The sequence below is a fragment of the Pollicipes pollicipes genome, unplaced genomic scaffold, assembly GCF_011947565.3.
Source record: "Pollicipes pollicipes isolate AB1234 unplaced genomic scaffold, Ppol_2.1 Scaffold_5711;HRSCAF=6758_pilon_pilon_pilon, whole genome shotgun sequence".
Classification (NCBI taxonomy): Eukaryota; Metazoa; Arthropoda; class Thecostraca; order Pollicipedomorpha; family Pollicipedidae; genus Pollicipes; species Pollicipes pollicipes.
The window spans coordinates 58,546-71,673 of record NW_023596740.1 but is presented as its reverse complement, the minus strand read 5'-3'; the positions used below and the strand labels follow the sequence as shown (position 1 = coordinate 71,673).

The 13,128-nt window shown below is 56.9% G+C and overlaps 1 protein-coding gene across 1 annotated transcript; it reads left to right on the top strand.

Annotated features, from left to right (window-relative positions):
* The first annotated feature begins 377 nt into the window (after nucleotides 1–377).
* Nucleotides 378–11,322, top strand: LOC119102178 (GPI ethanolamine phosphate transferase 2). Its single transcript, XM_037225528.1, has 11 exons — nucleotides 378–544; nucleotides 1,413–1,590; nucleotides 1,864–2,073; nucleotides 2,794–2,985; nucleotides 3,564–3,698; nucleotides 4,101–4,163; nucleotides 4,806–4,886; nucleotides 5,863–6,009; nucleotides 6,533–6,592; nucleotides 7,916–8,073; nucleotides 11,109–11,322. Exons 1-11 carry the CDS (start codon nucleotides 417–419, stop codon nucleotides 11,317–11,319), a joined length of 1,563 nt encoding a protein of 520 aa, XP_037081423.1. The 5' UTR covers nucleotides 378–416; the 3' UTR covers nucleotides 11,320–11,322.
* The last annotated feature ends 1,806 nt before the right edge of the window (nucleotides 11,323–13,128 follow it).

Here is a 13,128-nt window from a genome sequence, read left to right as displayed (position 1 = left end):
GCCACATGCCTAGCCACAGCCATTACCCATTATTCATTGGGTCAGCCCTCATCTGTGGTGGGTAATTCCTGCCACATTGATACCTAAAAGGCAAATACTGGCTATGATGTTGTTAGAATAGATTTTACATCTGCTTTTGCGAGCGTTTATCCTGGTCTCTTATTTATCAGATTATTGCATTTGAGATTAAGTAAGCAGTAAAATGCTGCCCTTGCCCTTGCCTTGCCCTTGCCAGAAAGTTCCAAAAACCTAATTTAGTATTGGAGATTTGAGAATAACCTTGAAGGGATACATAAATGGTGCTTTACAGACTATAGTAGCGCATTTACATCTGTTTACTCAAAGCATGCAGGGATAAGGCTGCCTGCGATGCAACATTCCGGTCAGATTTGTTTTACTTGTGATGCAAGGATAGGATGAATTCCCTGTATGGATCCCCCTTATTATCGGCATGGTCGTTTTTAGTTGGCTGTGTAGTTTTTATGACAGGATTTTTTCCTACACCAAGAACCATTGGACATGTCAAGCCGGTTTGGAACCAAAGGTAAGTGAGAAAGAGATGATTACCTATTGTGTGTCAGAATTTAGAATCGGGAACGTACTGGGTGATGCAATGAATCAGTTGGTGATATTGGATCATAGGCATGAATCAGCCTATGTGTGTGCCTTTAAGTGTTTGGATTTATGTTGTCCATGAACTGAAATAGTTGGGGCAATGTTGCTGCTATGCATGCGATGTTCAGTAGAATATGCATTTTTTACAGTTTTGTATCCAAGGGAGATATTTATTGTCCTAAAATATTTATTGCTTAATGTGTGAGTCCAAAATGACATGAACTGTGCGACTGTGCAAGTAAGCTATGCGTGTAGGTGAAGTTAGCTGATCACAATGTGTGACCTCAGCTCTGGGCGTCACATCATCAAGCACAGCCTGGCTGACAGCCACATTATCTAAGGAGCATGCCAGTAATCCTGAAATACTTAGTGCTCAAAACTGTTTTCAAAATTAGGCTGCCAAGCTCTATTTTAATTTTGAGTGCAATAACTTGGCTGCCTATGGCTGCTGAGCAGATGTAACTGTTGACTGTCGATTTGGCTGCATGATAATTTCTGTGAAAGACTTGACCCACCCCAAGGGATATTGCAGGTTTCAGGATGTAAAAATCAGCAGCAAGGTAGGTTAACCATATGTTATCAGTTTTCCCCAAAAGCATTCTTGATGCATAAATATTTCTCTAAAAGTTTCAGCTTAGCATGGATCCTAGTTGAGATAAATATATACTAACAGACATGTTAGTTTGTCTAGGAGGTTTTTTGTGCTTGTGCAAGTGCCACACTGATAAAAGGCCTGCATGTTTTATCCTTAAATCATTTATTCTGTATAATGAGTTGGTGAACATTTTTGTTTGCAGCACAGACTCTTCTGGGTCCTCACACAGGATGGCCTGGATGGTAATTGATGCACTGAGGTCAGATTTCACTGTGAACAGAGAGTCAGTGCCATTTCTAGCCAAGATGGAGGCAATGGGGCATTTGAGAACATATGTGGCACTGGCACAACCACCAACTGTGACTCTTCCCAGAGTGAAGGTAAGAATAGCAGTGTTATCCTGCCCATGCAAACTGCTTGAGATCATTCATGCAACTTCTCAGCTTTGTGCTATTGATCAATTTATAATTACCAGATGTGGATGCAATAAACAATATGTAATTAATATGACTCTGTGTGTGTGTTCTTTGCTTGGTAATCAGAGTATATAATCGAGATTTGCCATCATATTGGTCAACAGTTTTGCAAGACCATTACTAAGAGCCTTACATTAATTCAATGTCCTGTTCCTCTGCACGTGCCTCCGTCGCCAGGCGCTGACCACCGGCACTGTGCCCGAGTTTTTGGACGTTCTGCGGAACTACGACGGCGGTGCGCTGGCGCAGGACAGCCTAGTGCACAGTCTGCGTCGTGCTGGTCGTCGCGTCGTCTTCTACGGCGACGATACGTGGACGCGGCTCTTCCCGGACGCGTTCCTGCGCCACGAGGGCACTCACTCGTTCTTCGTCAACGACTACACGGAGGTGGGCAGCTGCGAGCTGTGCGGCGGGGGCCGACTTCGACGCTGCCAGTCTGTGCAGGACACGGTCTCCGTATAGAAACATCTCTACAAAAATCCGCTGCGTCGGTGTTTTCGCATCGTCACGTCAAGGACAAAACAGACTACGGTCTGCCTCGATAGCTCATTTAGTGAACGCTCGCTTTTCGACCCGGCCACCCGTTGCAGAGTGGGTTCGAGTCAGTTTGGGCGCTTGCTATTTGCCTTTGACAGGTATGACCGGCGGCCGGAGGCAGTAGTTGTGCTGAAGGTCGGGTGTCGTCAGAGGGGAGGATGGGCCGTGCTGGTCATTGCTGCACGTTAAACTTCCGCCATCAGATTCTGCCGTTGACCTGGAATTGCACCATTGGGGGGGGGGGGGGGGGGCGGGATCAGGGCTCGCACAACATGCACCGCGTAGCGTTAGCTCCGACCCCATAGATCCATCCATTCAAAAGGTCCAAACTAAATATTCAAAAAACTATCAGCCTGGTCCACAGCGAGTGCTGTTGCACATCACACGTTACTGGACTTTGTCCTGCAGTAGACCTGATTTGACTGCCGGACCTTGTCTTGTAGAAGACCGGATTTGACCAGGCTGTGCGTGGTCCCAGGATGGCGACCTTGACTTGCCGTCTGACCTAGTGACCCAGGTCGGTGTATCCTAAGACCCCGAACATCATCATGACCCACTGACCGGCTCCAGGTGGACAACAACGTGACCCGCCACCTAAGCTCTGAGCTGGCGAGGGGCGACTGGGACCTGCTCATCCTGCACTACCTCGGCCTGGACCATATCGGACACCTGGCCGGTCCGGCCAGTCCGCTGATTGGTGCCAAGCTGGCCGAGATGAGTGACGTCATGGAGCAGCTGTATCACGGACTGACAGCCCGCACGGTGAGCGACGCTGCGGACCCGGGCCGTGAAGACCGGGAGGCTAGATCCGGCCGGTGAAAATCGGCGCGGGGTAGAGACGATGCGACTGTAGGCCTGGCCGGTGAAGATCGATGCGGGTTAGAGGCTGTAGGCCCGGCGGGTGAAGACCGGTACGGGGCGGAGGGTCCGACTCATTTCATTTTTGTCTAATTTTCGTAGTGTTGGGACCTTACTTTTATTCGCGTGATCATGGCTTGCGTTCCTCGCGCGCCGCGGCGTCCGGTTGCTTCGCCCGGCGCTCGTGGCCGCCGCGCGCGCCAGGGTGGCGTCGTCGCCGCGTTTGTGTTAGCCACTGAGTGCAAACACCCCGTTATCGAGTGTCAGTTTATAACACTCGGTGTCGTCCCGGTGTGCCTATCATATATGCGCTGGCTGCGGCCACTGGCTCACTATGCAACGGCCTCCTTTTCCCCATTACCTTTTCGACTTACGCCCAAAGTAAGTCGACTTTCAGTTCCACTTCACGTGTATCACCGTGCGTGCACCGACCAGTCTGCACCCGCCCTGCACCGTCTGACTGGGCGCCGGGCCGCCGCCAGACGGGCCCCCCGCCGGTGCTGGTGGTGTGCGGCGACCACGGCATGAGCGAGGCCGGCAGCCACGGCGGCGCCTCGGCGCCGGAGACGCGCGTGGCGCTCCACTTCGTCAGTCCGATGTACGCCGGCCGGCGGCAGGTGGGCGCAGACCGCTGGCCGCCGGGGCACCCGACGTGACGGCGGCGCTGGCCGCTGACGGGCGGTGGGCGCGGCCAGGCCGAAAACTGCCTTGTGGGTGTGTGCTGCTGTCAGGGGCGGGTGGATGGCTTCTGAGGGGTAAGTAGGGTTTTGTAAATTGCAACGAATTTAACGAACGGTAAAGAAGGTAAGCACGCTAGTTACGCTTTACCTATGAATATCGCGGTAATAGTTGCACGATGTTCCTGGGTTCTAAGAATGCTGCTCGGTTCTGACAGTTGTCTGTGCCTGTGAGCTAACTGTTCTCGCCGACCGTCACCTGGCGTTCTGTCCGCCTGTTCGGCGAAGTATCCGCGGCCGCCTGCTCGTCTGCACGTGACCGCGTCCCCGCTGGTCCTGCAGGCAGACCCGGGCCGCGAGGTGCACCAGGTGGACGTGGCGCCCACGTTGGCCGCGCTGCTCGGCGTCGCCACGCCGGCCGAGAGCGTCGGCCGCGTCATCGCTGACGTCATGGCGCCGCTGGACGGCCGCCGGCTGGCCCGCGCCCTGCTGGACAACGGACGGCAGCTGCTGACGCTGTATCAGGAGCAGCCGGAGCACACGGACTCGGGTGAGAGCAGACATGGCGGTCGGGCCCAGGCAGGGTGGCGGCCACTGGGAGCGATGGCCTTGCAGCAGCATTGTTTGAGACCCGCTCATTTGAAGAAAGGAACTTGTTCTCTATGTGTAATGAGCTTGGCTTGTTTCGCCACGTTAAGACGCTTAAAGCGTCGTACAGTGTTCATATGTTTGTGCACAAAGGCTGCGTTTCTGGTGACACCTGCAGTGGACACACACACATGGGTGTCAGATTGCACTGTCTCCTGTCCCTAGGGCAATTCTGTAATCCCAGCAGGCCGTAACCGGTTCGGCGCCGGCACCTTCGAAAAGTCCCTGTCCGCGACGCCCCCCCCCCCCTTGCTTGCGTCCATCCCCCATCAGCGACACCCCTTCGCGGCAGAGGTGGAGGCTGAGGTGCTGTCGGCGGCGGCGGCTACGCTGCTCCTGCCAGACGCTGACGACGACGCCGTCGAAAGGGCGGCGGCGGCCGCCGGTGGCGCCGCCCAGCGGATGCAGTCCAAACTGCTGTCGGTCACCGCCCGGCACGATGCTGTCTCCATGGCGCTGGGCATCCTGCTGCAGCTGACGGTGAGGGAACAGCACTCCCGGCGAGAGAGATGGTGAAGGTCACGTTTTGCTGTGAGTGATGAGGGACAGAGACAGCCCGTCCTCGGCTGAGCTCCTACACATCGGGCGCAGTCCCCTGTGACGTCACATTTAGCTATGGCACGGTTAAAGGGCTGGAAGTCGAAACCGTACAACCTGCGGTGACTGGGATGCCTGTGATATTGAGGTAACAATCTCAGGAACTCCGTGCACCATGCAGAACTGAGCTGTGGTGCTGCCGACGACCATTCGGCTGATTGGTGACCAGTTTGTTTGTTGTGGATGTGCCGGTAGCCTCGGCCATGGTAAGGAGACCGGTACCTCAGCGCGGTATCGCACCGCCTGATGACTGCTTCGACCTTTTCATTTGCTTTCGATGACGCGTATAATGCTCAGCCAAATGGACGGCTGCCGCTCCCACGCTGAGCTCATTTGCGGCTGGTGTTGGCGGGCCGTTGCCGCGTTACCGCCAGGGTCCGGGCGTCTGACCGACCGCCACCGCCGTGCCCGGGCAGACGCTGGTGCTGTCCTGCTGTCCGTCCGGCGCCGGGCGCCCGTCCGCGCCGCTCGCCGCCGGCTGCCTGTTCGGCTCTCTGGCCGGCCTGCTGCTGGTCTGCGGCCTCAGTCCGCACTGCCGGCTCTGCTCGGCCGCCGGCGTCGGCCCGGCCTTGCTGCTGGCTTCGGCGGCGGCGCTGTGTGCAGCGCACGCGGCCGCCGCCCGTCGCCCCGCGCCGCCGGTGAGTGCGCACCGGCTCGCCGCCGCCGCGCCGTCCATGGCCCCTGGTTCGCTCCATTCCGCCCGCGGGAGGATACGGCGTTGCTTGCTGGTAATGTTGCCGGGTGATGGTGGTGTGCGTGAGCATACTCGTGTCAATGCCTGACTTGTTTGGGCTGACGGGACCTGGTACTAACTTGTAGCGCTGACGGGACGCGTAACACCGACGTGTTGTGGTCTCAGCGCCTGTCGCCGCTGAGCTGGCTGCTGTGCGGCGGCTGCGTCCTGCACCTGGTCACCCTCGGCTCCAGCAGCTTCATCGAGGAGGAGCACCAGACCTGGTACTTCCTCAGCAGCACTGCCTGGCTCCTGCTGCTGGCCGCCGAGCTGCGCCGGCTGTGGCGGCGGCCCGAGCCGGGCGGGCGGCGGCGCGCGCGCCTCGCCGCCGCGCTCCTTCTCTCCGGCGGCTTGCTGCGCCGCTGGAACCAGACGGGTGACAAGTGGCTTCACCTGGCCGATCTGGGCGATTGGCTGACGGCGCCGGGCCGCGCCGCGCCGCTGACGGCCGTCTGGGCGGCGGCGCTGCTGCTGCTGGTGCGCGCTGAGCGGCCGCGGCTGGCCGCCGCCGCCGGCGCGCTCTGCCTCCTTCTGCACGGTCTGGGCGACGACCGTCTGCTGGCGGCCGGCTGGCTGCCGGCCGGCGCCCGGCTGTGGGCTGGCGCGCCTGCTGTACCTGCTGGCGGCGGCGCTGGCAGCGCGGCCGGACGCGGCGTGGCCGCTGGCCCGGCTGCGGCTGGCCTGGCTGCTGCTGGGCGCACTGCTGGTGCGGCCACACAACCTGCCCGTGTGGGCCGGCTGCGCGCTGCAGACGGCCGCCGCCGCCGCCTGGCTGCGCGCAGACGCGGCCCGGCCGCCCCCGCTCGCCGCCGCTCTGCTCCTGCACTACATCGGCATGGCCGGCTTCTTCTACATGGTAGGCGCCCCACATCACCCGGCAGGGGGCAGGACCGCGAGAGAGCGCTCGTCTCCCCGGGCGCTCACCCTGGGAGGCCAGGATTATGTTCGTTACTGCGCAGTGCATGCTTTTGGTGCGCAGGCACGGTGATGAGGGCCTTTGCTGCTCCTGAAGTTACCAGTTTTCCAGCACGGCCGACTTGGGTTTGTTTACCTCTGAATGTATTTACTAGGTCAAGGCCCTAATAAATTGAAAAAGTTGCACGTCTACCCAACGCTGAAATATATATATATATATATATATATATATATATATATATATATATATATATATATATATATGTGTGTGTGTGTGTGTGTGGTGTGCGTGTGGTGTGTGTGGTGTGTGTGTGTGTGTGTGTGTGTGTTGTGTGTGTGTGTGTGTGTGTGTGTGTGTGTGTGTGTGTGCGTGCGTGCGTGCGTGCGTGCGTGTGTGCGTGCGTGCGTGCGTGCGTGCGTGCGTGTGTGTATGTGTGGAATATGGAATATTCCGGGTGAATGCTCACGGAGCTCACCGGGTGATTCTTGAAGGTTTTTTCTGGTGGCTGTTGGCTTGTGCGCTGTATGGAGTGGTAGAAAGTTCTCATCTCTCAAGTTCAAGTTCTCATCGGAGTCTAGTGTCCAGCAGACGTTTCGGCCATAGGCCCTCTTTAATGTTGTCGGCGCCGAAGAGCGCTTATAGTCGGAACGTCTCCTGGTCCCGTTTTTTTATTAGAGCTGCCCACCGCCCTAAGCGGTGAACAGGCCAACAGCCATTGGGAAGACCTGGGTTATCCACCATTAAATGCTTAAGGATTTGATCGTTAGAACAGCGTTTGAGCGGCGTAAGGGTCAGAATTACCTCTGAACTTGGTTTATGTGGGGACCTCGATGCCGTCTCCCTTTAGGTCCGAATTGTGACATAGCGTTGCTTCAGCTTGCTAACTATACAGTAACTACTGGAGGGTTCACGGCGTGGACGTCTGGAGTAATGTTGCCCTGCTTGTGGGAGAAATTCGCTGCCTTCGGTTGGATTCGAACGCACTCATTTGGCAGCCGTTACTCGTTGCTTTTCGTTGATGTAACTGACGGTTTCTTGTGGCCATTAGCCCACTCAATGACTCCCCTATATTCATTATGGAGCCGCCGAATAAGTGACAATCAGCATTCCGACCTGTGATTGTACGCATTGCGGTGTATCTCAACACGGTCAGCAGTGTAGCCCGAGGCAACGTTCTCCCGGCCGCTGCCGCCTATCAGCTCGCTGTGCCCACTCTCCCAGTCCTTGGCCCGTTTTAACCATGCCGCGTGCTGTGCTGCCCAGGGCAACTCCAACAGTCTGGCCAGCGTGGACATAGCGGCGGGCTACGTGGGCGTGGCCAGCCACCGGCCGACAGTGGCTGTGCTGCTTACCGCCTGTCACACGTACGCCGCTCCCGTCCTGGCCACGCTCACCGCCCTCCAGCTCGCCCACCGGCACAGGTGAGCTGGCGGCGCCACGGGGCAGGTCACAGCGGTAACGCCAGGTCACGGGCTGGCGGCGCCACGGGGCAGGTCACAGCGGTAACGCCAGGTCGCGGGCTGGCGGCGGCACGGGGCAGGTCACAGCGGTAACGCCAGGTCGCGGACTGGCGACGGCACGGGGCAAGTCACGTGCTGGCGGCGGCACGGGGCAGGTCACAGCGGTAACGCCAGGTCGCGGACTGGCGACGGCACGGGGCAAGCTACGGGCTGGCGGCGGCACGGGGCAGGCCACGGCGGCAACGCCAGGTCACGGACTGTTCGACCACGGTCGTGTGTGGGCTGGCTTCGCTTCGAGCGGGGCTACCGTTGCAGTGTTTCTTCATCACGCGTTCGAATCGGCGTAAGATAATGATCACGATGACCAGACGAGTTGAATGCAACCCGAAAGAACCTAATTCGTCAAAGCAGTTTACAGGTTCGGACGTGAGGTTACAGCTGTCCATATCAGATCAAAGCATTGCAGGTAGAACCGGAAACACATAAACTGTTTCAGGACAGAACGTTCTCATTTTTCCTTGTGCACAGTGTGGTATCTCGTGTGTTTGTATGACATTAGTACGCACTGTTTCATCTGCGCAGAACGAAGAACGGCGATTTTTCGTGTTGATAAATCCTCGTGTCGCAGGCTTGGTGCCCGCAACTTCGTGTATACAATTCTCATTCTCATAAAGAATTGTGTGTATCGTATAGGTCGGTATGCACATTTCTTCGTAGAGCGTTTCGTTGTCTGCGCCATTTTCTCGCATTTATGCAAGCAATTAGTCGTAATTTTGTTTTAAACATCTTCGCAGGCGCATGGCGGCATAGTTCGAACCCGGTTCTTGCCATCATGCGGAAGGGAAAGTTCCAGTCATGGGCTTGGTCATATATATTTCCCCGCTGACCGTTGGAGAGTGGGTTTGACAGGGAACCAACCATGCGATGGCAGAGTTGGGTGATGACACTTGAAATAATAATATATGTCAGGTTACTTGACGGCGGTCATGTTACAGCTTGTAGGGGACCTTTTCCACGTCTGAAACTAATGCAGATGTGCCATTGTTTCGTCTTTTTGTATGCTCTGTAGCGTTTGAATGTTAATGATCTTATGATTTTATGACCTTGATCTTATCAATGAATTAACTTTTTTGGTTTCTGAATAATACGTAGCTTTGCAGTTTCATATGTCACAATATCTGGAATGCGATGAATCCAAGAGGTGAGAGCAGATCAGAGGCAGTGTTTCGCATTCCCAAGCTGACGTGATCAGTTCCAAGCATCAATTGCGCCGAGCCGCGCACTCGTGGTATTTGCATCGACCCAGACAGACTTCGCAGAATCCTCTCCAGCCCGCGGCAGATGTGCTGGAAACTGTTGAATGCGGCAGCCGGATGTGTGGATAGTGCGGCGTCCGGAACGCGAATCCGCATGCTCGCCACACATTGGCCAGCGTTGCACGCTTTACCTGCTGAGCGACAAGGGCGGGAGTATCAGCCCCGAGTCGTACTGTGCGCAAGTTCAACATCATGGGGAAATAGACTGGCCACGTTATGTACGAGAATATATGCCATAGAAACAACGAGAGAGAGGGACTACGGGGAATGAACAATGGAATAACAGGATTAGGGGATGTCGGCGCCGCTTCTCTAAACTTTGGTGTATTTGGCAAGGTGAATTTGATAAAAATAATTGCATGCAGGAAGAAATGCGGTGCGAATGACCGCACGCGGAGAAGTGTGTGCGTGAAAGAATGCCGTGCGAAGCGCGGTTTCTCTGTGAAATGCGATCAATGGAAAGACGCGAATGGATTCATTCATTGCGAAGAATTCCATCAACGGATGGATGCGGATGCGGATATGAACTTTCGCGAATACGAAGCTTTACGGTTACGAAAACTTGCGTGCAAAGATTCTCTTACGAAGGTCTCTGAACCGAGATTTACGTTCGAAATTTGGCGTACGAAGAATTTGACAGGCAGATTCGCGTACAGCGATTTTTGCGATGGATGATGGCATAAAGAAATTCGATGCGAATGTTTGTCCTGCCTCGTTTCAAACCAGTGGGGAGCTCGATGATTACATTCTGGTGAAGCTTTGGTGATTTACGTACATAAAGGGGGGACCGACGCAAACATCGGTAGCCAAGGGGCCCTGAAATATGCAATGCTGCAGCCGCGGTTCCAGGCTCGGTCCCGTTACTGCTTCTCAGGCAGAGAACATGTTGTGTAGGTCATAATAGTCTGCTGCACAGCTTAATCACTACAGCCACAGCTTAAGCCAAGCGATGTGGGTCGAGTCGCAGCAGATGAGATCCTCACGAGGTGCGACGCATGGCCTAAGCTGAGACGCCTGATCATTCACTGACGGCTGCACCGCTACGCAACTGCTACCAGATCCAACCGATCCAACCGGTTCCAACCGATCTAATCCCAAGCCAACGGCCGCAATCTCCGCGATGACCGCGCTTGCACCACATCGCTCACTGCGTAATTGCCCGTAAATGTTGCGCGCGTGCATCAACACATGCCTGGCCGCAGGGCTGATGGTGGACGACGGCTTATGGAAGGCCTCCCAATTTGGGGGCCGACAGCCCTTTTTAGTTATTTCTTTCCAGTCATCGATCATGTGAAATGTGAAACCGATGTGAAATTACCAGCAAATTGGTGAGGGGCTCTGCCCCTCCCCCCCCCCCCCCCACCCCCACCCGCAGTTCCTGCGCCTTCCTGGAGGACGGGTAGCTTCTGAGTCAGCGGAAGTAACTTTTCGGTTTTTCAGGTCGGTGTGAAATTAACGGTGATTGAGATTCCAACTTAGACCGTTCTCCTTGTACCGCCCCCACTGCCGGCCTGCTCGTCCTCGTCTCCGACCGTCGTGGCGTCCCTGTCGCCGCGATCAGGGCGTCCTCACAAGGAGCCCGATGTCCTGCCGCTGATCGTTTGACTGCGGGCGGCACCCGGTCCTCCGGTGTCCGACCCATGACGCCCCCCCCCCCCCCCCCCCCCCCGCTGCTGACAGATGTTTCCCGGACGTGCTGCACGTGCTGGTGACGCTCCGCGGCGCTGTCCTCCTAGTCTACTGCTGCCTGTCGGCCGCCTTCGTGCACCACATCTTCGTGTGGACCGTGTTCTCGCCCAAGCTGTTGTACGAGGCAATGTGGACGGCGGTGATGACCGCGGTGGCTTGTGTCGCATCTGGCGCCGTCTGGTGGACGCGACGGAAGCTGTGATCCCGTGGCCGACCGTCATGCCATTCGCGGTTGGTGCGGCTGTGATGTTTCTGTGCCTTTTAATAAATTAAAAATTATACGGAGCCAGCTCTCACGGCCCTATGACCGGCTTCAGCCGTAGGTATGCTACGCATTCATTGGCTCCAGACGCATCATCAGTGCGCTTCACGTCGGATTAATTTCAAAGGGTAGAGAGGGGGGACGGTGAACATGCGAATACCGACAAAAGTTGGTTGTGCATTGGGCTGGGTGGATCCGAACACACTTGGATTCCAGGAGTAGGGTGCCGGTAGTGTAGTGGTTAGCGCGTCTGCGTTAGCTACTGCGCGTCTGGGAAACCAGAGGTACGGGGTTCGATTCCCCGCGGTGCCCTCCCTTCCTGCCAGGGTGAGAGGCAGGCGACGCCATATAGCCTCAGCAGCTGAGTGCGTCGTAAAGCCCCAATGACACACACACACGGATTCCAGGAGTGGCGTTGCAGACACCTGACAATGGCGTCGCATTTGACAATGGCCACCCCAACGAAGCCAACGGCTCATCACCTTGGAATGCGACGAGGGAACAACCCGACGCGTCGCGCTTCTGCCACGCTTTTCCAGCGAGTTCGATGATGTCCCACCGTACACCTGCTGCGGGAGCCGGAAGCCGACAGGCGCGGTGCGTCGGTGTGACAGCGCCGGTCCGCCGCTGGCGAGCCCCGCGGGCCACGTGACGGCGCCAGTCCGCTGCTGGCGAGCCCCGCGGGCCGCTCGAACATCTCCGCCAGAGAGGCGACCACTGGACGCGGCCGAGGCGGAGGTGCATCACCCGACGCCGGACAACTTGCACGGACTTTTTCTGCGGGACTATCCGAGCAGGACTCAGAAGGCAGCAATCTTTGCACGGCACGCCCGGCGTTGCGATATGTATTAACGTCCTACATGTGCTGTCGTGGATCGCCGCACCATCCTACATGTGCTGTCCGTGGATCGCCGCACCATCCTACATGTGCTGTCGTGGATCGCCGCCCCGCCGCACCATCCTACATGTGCTGTCGTGGATCGCCGCACCATCCTACATGTGCTGTCGTGGATCGCCGCACCACTACATGTGCTGTCGTGGATCGCCGCACCATCCTACATGTGCTGTCGTGGATCGCCGCACCGTCCTACATGTGCTGTCGTGGATCGCCGCACCGTCCTACATGTGCTGTCGTGGATCGCCGCACCATCCTACATGTGCTGTCGTGGATCGCCGCACCGTCCTACATGTGCTGTCGTGGATCGCCGCACCATCCTACATGTGCTGTCGTGGATCGCCGCACCGTCCTACATGTGCTGTCGTGGATCGCCGCACCGTCCTACATGTGCTGTCGTGGATCGCCGCACCATCTACATGTGCTGTGGATCGCCGCACCGTCCTACATGTGCTGTGGATCGCCGCACCGTCCTACATGTGCTGTCGTGGATCGCCGCACCATCCTGCATGTGCTGTCGTGGATCGCCGCACCGTCCTACATGTGCTGTCGTGGATCGCCGCACCGTCCTACATGTGCTGTCGTGGATCGCACGCCACCATCTTACATGTGCTGTGGATCGCCGCACCGTCCTACATGTGCCGTCGTGGATCGCCGCACCGTCCTACATGTGCTGTCGTGGATCGCCGCACCATCCTGCATGTGCTGTCGTGGATCGCCGCACCGTCCTACATGTGCTGTCGTGGATCGCCGCACCAGTCCTACATGTGCTGTCGTGGATCGCCGCACCGTCCCTACATGTGCTGTCGTGGATCGCCGCACCGTCCTACATGTGCTGTCGTGGATCGCCGCAC